Source organism: Physcomitrium patens, chromosome 12 (genome assembly GCF_059467195.1).
Source record: "Physcomitrium patens ecotype Gransden chromosome 12, ASM5946719v1, whole genome shotgun sequence".
Taxonomy (NCBI): domain Eukaryota; kingdom Viridiplantae; phylum Streptophyta; class Bryopsida; order Funariales; family Funariaceae; genus Physcomitrium; species Physcomitrium patens.
Genome location: NC_143421.1, coordinates 9,926,830 through 9,936,987, shown reverse-complemented (window position 1 = coordinate 9,936,987; position 10,158 = coordinate 9,926,830). Strand labels below are relative to the sequence as shown.

At 25.6% G+C, this 10,158-nt stretch overlaps 1 protein-coding gene across 2 annotated transcripts; it reads left to right on the top strand.

Annotated features, from left to right (window-relative positions):
* Nucleotides 1-219: 219 nt before the first annotated feature.
* LOC112289560 (uncharacterized) lies at nt 220-2,190 on the top strand. 2 transcript variants are annotated; one of them, XM_090254857.1, is made up of 3 exons: nt 220-524; nt 849-1,034; nt 1,839-1,977. In XM_090254857.1, the coding sequence occupies exons 1-2, from the start codon at nt 346-348 to the stop codon at nt 1,003-1,005; spliced, it is 336 nt and encodes a 111-aa protein (XP_090110983.1). In that variant the 5' UTR covers nt 220-345; the 3' UTR covers nt 1,006-1,034; nt 1,839-1,977. The 2 variants fall into 2 exon arrangements, with proteins under 2 accessions (XP_090110983.1, XP_073393968.1); XM_073537867.2 differs by lacking the exon at nt 220-524 and adding an exon at nt 604-728 and having other exon boundaries at nt 1,839-2,190.
* The last annotated feature ends 7,968 nt before the right edge of the window (nt 2,191-10,158 follow it).

Genomic DNA, 10,158 nt, shown 5'->3' with positions numbered 1-10,158 from the left:
AATGGCTCAGAGGTTGAGATAAATCGCTTTGTGAAACCCTAATTGTAGATAAGCACTTTTAACGAAGCAGTTGTGAGAAAGCGCGAATGAGTTGACTATGTAAATCATCAGGTCATGTAATCGAGCGTTGAGAGAGGAAGGTGACTGATAAGACAAAACTGCAGCTTATCACACTCACTATCCAGGGGATGAGATCGAATTACACCATATTCACGAGCTTGGTTCAACAGCTTTATTCCCTTCTTTCTAGATGAACATTCTAGATGAACATTCCTTACCACCTCCCCATCCCAGAATTTCACATGACAAGTATCCATCACTATTGAGATCGACAAAACAGCTTCAATGCCTGTCACCCAATCCCGAGTCGAAACAATGGTCTGTGGAGAAGAGAGAACTATAGCTCATCGAAGTTCACCTCATCCAGCAGCCAAACTGTTGCATCGCAGGGCGAACCTGTCGCTTCCTCTGGACCCTTGGATCGAACACCAGCAATGCGTGGACCAGCCGTTGAGTAGGCACCGGTGAGTAGGCTCCTAGGACACATACGGAAGTCCTAAGCCTTCGTGGCGCCCGCATGCTCTTGGACTAACACATGCCATTGCCTTTGTTCGCTCCCGCAATTTTCTAGTCAAATGGACCAGTAGGCAGCGTCGAGGCCAATGTGAATGTTGTCATGTGAAGCTGGCTGTGAGTTTGTTGAACAGTTTCAAGAAGGCGTAATCATGGTGCGCTTTTTCAATTACGTTGAGTCTTAATACATCGCCCCACTTCGAAGACATTGCTGTGATCTATTTGATAACTATGCAGTCCGTTTTTGTGAATGTGTGAGAGGGTGGTGTTTTCAGTGCCGCTGTTGCAAGCCATTCTGAGAATCGACGAGTTAAGAGACGGAGTTTCGAAAGTTCTGTCCGTGTAGATGGCGGCGCCTTCGCAGTTTCAACGTTGGCAACAAAATTTAGAAAGTGGAATGTGCAAGTATCATTGCATCGTGTCCAAGATTGAGTTTCTTGGATCTCATCACCATTTTGAAGGTACGATTGTCGGTTTACTGGAATCAAGTATTTCTGTGTCGTGAAAGTTCTTTTCCGAACTGAGATGGAGGCACACGAAAATTCCAGGCACTTCGAGCTTCATATGATTTGGATAGTTGCCAGATACATTGGCAGTTTAACCTGAGAGTATTCAACAGCTTCAATAGGTTTGTAGAGATTGTAGGAAAAATTGTAGTCTATTGCTGATTAGATTTAAACTGGTAATGGAAAAATCTTGATAAGTAACGTTTCATGCTATGCAATGCATTTTCCGGAGGAGCAGGTCATAGGCGGAGGCTTGCTCTACATGAACTACTAACATTTGCAATATAAATTGTCTTCACAATGATGTGTGTTTGTTGCTCAGATTTCCTTTAAGTATTACCATTTTTAGCCTAAAGCAAGGCATCTTTCTAAGAAAAGAAATCAATAGTATGCCCTTGCTTGAGAATGGCTCAAGCCTTTTCCCACATGTGTTGTTTTTAGAGGCGCAAAAATCAGGGAACTTCTAATGTCCTAGTGTAACTAGAAATCGCGATTACACCATTATAGAATTCGGTTGTGCTTCATTTTGGTAATATTTACTGCGTATTATTCGATTCTTCTTTACAAGACTGCCCTTGCTAAATAGAATAAAAACATTCAATCAATGACCTAGTTAAAACCTCAAAAATTAGTTCTTCGTAATTTCCTGTTAATACCGATAATATTGTATTACAATGGTTTTTTCAGTTTTTGTTCCATTATTTCTTTTACGTACTTTCCATGTATCTACCGTTTAATTTGTCTTTCCACATTCCCCAGCTGTTTCAGAGCAACCGGCAGCGAGTGTAGAAAAGGAAGTAGAGAGAAAATGCTGGCGCGGTTTAACGAAATTGATAACCGTGTACGGAAACATTTTTTTAACAAGTGGCAAGAAGCAGACCAAATTTGTGTGCATTTCAACTTCGAATGTAGTCACACCTGAACAAGATGGAAGATCTTTCAATGTAAAGGAAGCAAACAAGGTATCTCTTTAACCTCAACAAAGGTATTCTTTTCGAACCCTTCTTAATCAACGTTGTGTCAAAATTAATTTCCATTAAGAATGAGCAGCTTCGCCTCAAGAGACTCCGTTCTTTTTAACACCAAGTTGACAGTAGACCTGCAAGCTAACGAACACAACATAACAAATTAAAAAGTAAGCATAATAACACAAGTAAGAAAATGAAGGTGTGATGGTTCTTGTGTGGTATATTGAAAATAAGTGCCATAGCTATTATGCAATTTGGACTTTGTTTGAAAGATTTGACAAATATTCTTTAACTTAAATTTTTTTAAATTGGTTTTTTTGTAATTTTATTTTAATTTTATTTTATATATTTTAAAAATACCTTAATTAGATATCAACAGCTTCAACTCTTTTTTTAAAATAAATTATTATTTTTTAATATGTATATTTAATTATAAAATTTAATTAAACAATTCCAAATCAAATCTTAGATATTATTCTACAATTTTGTCTATTATGTCTTTTGTTAATTTTTTTGATACTTACAAATAATACTTTAAAATATAAAGTTTTATTATTTAATTTTTTATTTATTTGTTTGGTTTTTCATTTTGATGGAAAATAGCATAAATGATATTTTTTTAGTTTTATTATATTCTTTTTATATATCAAACTAGTTATTAACTGCTTAAACACTAGAAGTACAAATTAAATAAAAATATATTTTTTAAAAAATTCAATTGAATTTGATCAATGCTTGATTAGAATTTTTAAGCTTTAATAAAGATTTATTTAAGATTCTATTAGAATTATTACAACCTTATTGTTGCAATTTCTATTTTACCTTCTACAACCAAGTGTTTAATATATTATCAAGCAAGAGTTTACATAATATAATAATGTGTCACAAATATATTACTTACTTTAATAATTATTTATATAATTTAAATAAATAAAAATAAATAAAAGTAAATAAACTTGATAATATCTTATAAAAAAGCTTCCTAGAAGCTTCGTAGATGTAGTTTTGCCTTTATATATATCTATAAGTAATTGGTAGTTGAAATCTTGGCTAAAAAGTTAGCCACATGTTGTATGTATTAATAGCTTGTGGTACAAGCTAACCATGTTGTACACATATAGAAAACTTCTCTTGTAAATTAGACATGTATTATATAAGTTGGACATATATTTGAGGTCCTACAAATCATTGCTACATAGTTTTTAATTAGATAGTACATATAGAAAATGCATCACTTAATTTACAATATAAGAGTGAGGCCTTTATTACTCTTATTGATTCTTTTATAGCTTTTAGTTTAGTTTCAAGGATCTATAATATTCTTATCTTTTGGCAATAGTCATTTTGATTTTTTTTTGAATATACATATTTCATTATTTATTTTTTGTCACTTTTCTTTAAAAAATATTGCACTTATTTATTTGTATTTATAAGTTCTTGTTCTTAATACATTAATAAGAATATCCTTACAATATCAAAGTTTTGTCTTTTCTTGATTAAGAGTAGAAAATCTCTTTTTCTTGATAACACATAAGTATATTAGAAATTACGGATTACCTCCTTTAAAACTAATATTATTCTTAGTATTTTTAAAATTTTCAAGTCTTTTCTTCTACTTGTCTTCAATGATATTAGACGTCTTTTTTTCTATTTTATTATCATGATAAATCTTGTTGAAATAAAGAAAAAAAATAACACAAATAAAAGAGCAGTTGAAAAAGTTAATGTTTATAATGCATCAACTCAATTTACCACCACAAGCAGCAATAAGATTGGTAAGGAGTGAAGATATAGAAATGATTAGAATTGCTTCAATATCTATACCAAATCATATTACTTCTTCTATATTGGAACATCTTTCAAGTATTAGAGAACCAAAAGTATCTTGCTTGAGAAGTTTGATGGTACAAAATCAAAATTTTAAAGATTCATCAATAAAGTACAACTTATGATTGAAATTCAATTCCAAAGCTATTTTATTTTAAAATCACAAATTAGATTTATTGATACACTTTTTTCAAGTTCTATATTATCATGGTTTTTATTTTATTTTAAATGACATGATTCAATTTTGAATAATTTGGAGGTTTTATTGGCAAAATTTTGATTCATATGTGGGGAGCATAATGCAATTTGTGTTGCAACCAACAAGATCCTTATTTTACAAATAGATAATTTATTAGTAATGTTGTATGTTTTATAATTTCAACAACTTGCAATTGATATCAAGTGAAATGATGTTGCACTTATTAATCAATTTTTCTACAAATTATAATATGTGATAAAGAAATTAATGCTCAACTTACTTGATCTTCAAACACTAAGTCAAACAATTGACTATATTGTGAAGTATGACAATTCATTTTTTAAATTTTGATATAAGAGTCACATACATAGACCTCAATATTTTTATAATTTAATGACAATACTAACATCTTTTTAATACATATATTTAAAAATAGAAGATATACAAATTAATGCCATATATTTTAAACTTCTTATTGAATAAAAAAAGATTCGTCATCAAAAAAAAGATTGTGCTTATATTATAAAGAATCTAAGTACACTATTCAACATTTTTTTAAAAAGTGACGCAACCACAAAATAAAAAGTATGGTTGTCAAAAAAAAAAAAAAAATGTCAAAAAATAAGTTTGTCTATCTACAATAAGTACCATGCAATTAGAATCTTGTACAATACCTAGTAAAGGTCTTATTTTCTTCTCAAAATTCTCACTTTGTTTTATAATAGATGTTAATTTAGGACCTAAATATCACCAAGTCTCTACTTTGCTAGATTCAGAAGTTTCAACATGTGTTTTAGATGAAGAATTTATTAAAAGATATAGCATATTTTTTATAAAAAAATAAATCTATTTACATAAATATATTTATTATATATTATTTTTATTATCTTTTGGAGATGTTATTTATAAAATCTTTTCTATATAAATAGTAATTAATCGTTATAATAACTTTATAATATTTAATATAATTATATCTCTTTTAAATCAAATCATTTTAGATTTATTGAGGCTAATAAAGTATAATCTTCAAATAATTTGGATTTCTTATAGTCTTAACTTTTTTCAAAGTGTAACTAAAAGTTTTTTTTAATCATGTAGAAAGTTATAAGTCTAGTACAACCAAACCTTTATTTATAAATAGACAAGCTTTCTTGCATATTACAAAAAAAAATCATCTTATATTATTTATATCATATTTATTTTAATGGTAGAAATACTTTAAGTTGTATTTTAAGCCAATAGCAAAATTATCAAGATATTTTTGAAAAATAAAAATATGAATATTCTACTAGAGCATCATTTCTATGATTGCTCAATCAATCTTCAAGAAGGAATTCAATTGCTATTTAGACATATCTACAATTTATCACAAAAAAAATTTGGCTAAATTCAAGGAATAAATTAATAAAAATTTAGCCAAAATTTTTATATATCATTCAAAATTTCTAGCAAAATCCTTTTCTTATTTGTGAAGAAAAAAGATAGATTATTATTGATGTGTGTGGATTATTAAAGACTCAATAAGATCACTATGAAGAATAGGTATCCTCTAATTTTAATATCAATGGTTCTTAATTAATTGAATCAAGCTAAAATCTATTTTAAAATAAATCTATAAAGAACATAAAACCTATTATGCATTAAAGAAGGAGATGAATAAATTATAGCATTTTAAACCAAGATAAATATAATGTCATACTTTTTTGCCTCACTAATATCCTAGTTGTTTTTCAATATCTTATAAATGATGTCTTTCAAGAGTTTTTAGATAATTTTTTTATCTATTATTTAAACATCATAATTTATTCTAAGAACACAAAAAAAACATAAACTTTATTTTTGTCATGTATTACAAAAATTTAGAGATGCAAGTCTATATGCCAAAAAAAAAAGTGTGTATTTTATACTACTTAAGTTGACTTCTTAAGATACATCATTTTAAATGATGACCTTATGATGGATTCCAAGAAAGTTCAGACTATCATGAATTGAAAAGTTCCAAAAATATAAGAGATGTGAAATATTTTTTGAAATTTTCTAATTATTATTAGATCTTTATTAAGAATTTTTTTTAAGTTGTAGTTCACTTACACATTTAACCTATAAAAAAAACTTAAGTAGAGTAAAGAAATTGGAGCCTTGTTTGAAGCTTAAAAGATAATTTTTATTTTTGCATCAATTTTAAACTGCATTGATTTTTTCAAGGAATTTTGTATAGAAATAAAAACATTGGACTTTATTTTGTATATAATATTTTTATAAATGAGAGTAGATGACAAATTCCATCTTATTGATTTTCATTCAAGAATTTTTTAAAGAATAGAAATTAACTACAAAATCCATAATGAAGATTTTTTTATAATTATAGATTTATTTCAAGAATGATGCCATTATTTAGAAGATGCTTAAAATCTAGTGATTATTTATACATATTATAAAGGTCTTAAATATTTCATATTAGTACGTATTCTAAATTGTCACCAAGCTTATTGAAACATATATTTATTAAGATTCAAATTTAAGATCATGTTTAGCTAATATATATATATATATATATTTTCTATTTTTTTAGATATTCTTATCTTATACTAAAAAATGAAGATATAGCTTTTATTTAATAATAAACTATTTTTTTTGAAGCCCTATCAATTTTATCTTTGAGTAATAAAATCAATATTGATTATTGATTCAATCTTTTTTAAGTAAGTCCAATCAATTATGTCATTTGATCTTCTTATTCATGATATTAAGAACAATCATTATTAATCTTATGATAATTTTAATTTTAAATTCAATAATAATCTATCATATTTTAAGAGACATTTATATGTTCCGAAAATTAAAGTATAATTACATATTTTTTAACCTCATCACAACTTTCCAACAATAAGATATTTTGAATATAATAAGACTTTAGAGGTAATATCTAAAGATTTTTGGTAGTTTCAAATGTCAAAAGATTTTTTTATTTTTATTTTATTTATAATTATATAATACTTATTTAAGATTAAAAACTCCTTGTCATTGACTTTATCGACTTTTTAGCCATTACTTACATCAATACAACCATGGTCTTTTGTTTCTATGGATTTTATTATATATTTACTAATTTCAAGTTCATACAATCATATATTTGTGATAGTAGCTCATTTTACTAAGATGGCATATTTTGTATCATATATAAAATTAATCATAAATAAATAAAAAATCAAATTTTTTCTTAATAATATTTATTGCTATAATAGATTGTCAAGAGATATTATATCTAATAGAAGGACATAATTTGTATTAAGGTTTTAGAGAACCTTTTTCAATATATTGAAGATGGATATAAAACTAGCTTTTTTTTCTATTCTCAAATTGATTGACAAACATAATAGATGAATCAAGTTTTAGAATAATATTTGAAGTATATCATCAATTACCATTAAGATAATTAGAATTTTTTTCTACTATTGGAATTTATTTTTAATAATATGATATATTTTTTATTTTTATTTTTATTTTTAATTAATTTTAGTTATTATTTTTAACTTGATATTTTTAATTTTTTAAAAGTTAATAATCTTGTGAAAAAATATTTAGAATTTTTTTTATTAGAGCTACATGTAATAATAAAGGCACAATTAAAAGAAGGTCAAGTATGAAAAAAGATCAATGCAAAAACAATCTCAATTCTAAATTGGTAATAAGGTATAGCTACTTTGTTGCAATATTAAGACTATTTTTTTTTGTGACAAGTTGCATTACAATGGACTTGGGCTATATATCATCAATAAATAAATTAATCCAATTCATATTGTCAACACCTATCAAAATCTATAAGAATCCATTTCAATTTTTATGTGTCTCTTTTTGAATCATATAAGATATTAAATATTTCAAAAATAATACAAATGCCATAGCCTTCTATAAAAGTAGATAATAATCAAGAATTTGAGGTAAAAAAAGTCTTAGATTTAAGGCAGTACCAAAATAGGTTGAAATATCTTGTTTATTAGAATTAAAATAATATTAATGAATGTTTATGAGAGCCAACAAAGAATCTTATAAATGCATTAAAAGAGATCAAATCTTTTTATCAATAACATCTATCAAAACCAAGATAAAGAGTCAAAGAATTTTTTACTATAAAAAAAAGGATGTTCAATGAAGATTGTATTTATCTTCTATCTTTTATTGTAATATATTTATATTTGTAGCACTAACAAGATAGAGATTCAACAACTAGAAAATTCAATTCAAGAGCTATCATTTGTTGAGTTACCTAATAAGACATCACAATTGTCACAACCTTTGCAACAATATAATAGAAATAAAGATCCTAAAGAACTTTATATTCTTTTTTAGATAGATGGCAAGATACAATGTATTTGATATTACAACCTTAATAGAGACTCTTAATATTTGGTGATTATATTGAAAGTAGAAATGATTTCTAATGGAATTAAAAATATTTTATTTAAAAAACATTACAAAGACTTCAATGATGATCAAATATCATGGTGGTCTTCCAATCCTTGTATGAAATATTATTAATGGCCGAGAGGACCTATCAACTACCTTCAAAGAAAACAAATATTAGAATATGTAACAAATACAATTTGTTGCATCTTAAACTTCATCAATGTATGATCACGACTTCTTATAGAAATCATTTCTAGAAGAAACAGAGAGAAGATAGGAAAAAATACCAAAGACATACATATTTATTTTAATAATTATCTAAATAATATGAATAAATAAAAATAAAAAGAAATAAATAATATAGATAATATTTGTTAGAAAAGCTTCTTAAATTTTTTTAGATGTGATTTCACCTTTATATATGTCTATAAGTGATTAGTAGGTTGAAAACTTATCTAACAAATTAGCCACATGTCACACATGTTGATAGTTTATAGTAGAAACTAACCATGTGGCATACATCTGAAAAACTTTTCTTATAAGTTAGACATGTATTATGTGAGTTAGACATGTGTTATGTCATTTGGATATGTATTAGATATTCTAAAGGACATTGCCACATAGCTCTTAATTAGATTATATATATATATATATATATATATAGGCAAGAGTGAGGACTTTATCACTCTTGTCAATTCTTTTCTTGCTTCTAGTCCAATTTCAAGAATCTATAGTATACTTTTTTTTTGGCAATATTCATTTCATATATATATATATATATGTAATTTTTAATTTTTTTTAAAAAAAATATCTCAACTATTTATTTATATTTATTAAATTCTTGTTTTTGATACAATGTAATATATACTTTTGTTATTTAAATAAAATTCCATAAGTCTAGTACATCTAAATCTTTGTTAGTAGATGCATGAACATTCATACATTTTTGAAAGAAAGGGTCATCTCTTATTATTTATCCTACATATATTTTCAATAATAAAAGGTCTTCAATCAGCATTTTAAGCTAATATGATGATTATAAAGAAATTTTTGAAAAAAAAATACATATATTCTTTCAAAGTATTGTTTTAATAATTATTTAATTGATCTTAAAAAAAATAATTACACTTTAGATTAATCTATAGCTTTTTGTTAAATAAATAGTATGCATTTTAGAAATATATTGATGTGTACTTCATCAAGAATTTTATACACCATTTAAAAAATTTAATAGGAGCTCTTATTTTATTTGTAAAAAAAAAAATATTGATCATAGTAGATATGTATAGACCTTCAAAGGCTCAACAAGATCATTATTAAGAATATATATCTTCTACCTTTAATATTTAGATTTTTTAATTAATTAAATTAAACAAAGATCTATACAGAAAATAGAGCTATAAAAAGCATATAATTTGATACATATTAAAAAAAGAAATGAATAAAAGACTATATTGTGAATTTTTTAAGATTTATCAATTACTATTGAATCTTTATGAAGAATTTTTTTCAAATTATAATTTCACTTATATGTTTGACTTATAAAGACAAATTTAAGTATAATAAAGAAATTGAAGAATCATTTAAGATTTTTTTTGTTTTTTTTATAATAATTCCAATCTTATATTGTATTTGTTTTTTTAAGGCATTTTATTTAGAATCAAATGCATCCAACTTG

Excerpts from the sequence above, each read along its gene's own strand:
- LOC112289560 (XM_090254857.1), top strand. The coding sequence starts at position 346 with ATGCCTGTCACCCAATCCCGAGTCGAAACAATGGTCTGTGGAGAAGAG. Across the intron at positions 525-848 it reads CAGCCGTTGAGTAGGCACCG|TGCCGCTGTTGCAAGCCATT; the intron begins GTGAGTAGGCTC and ends TGGTGTTTTCAG.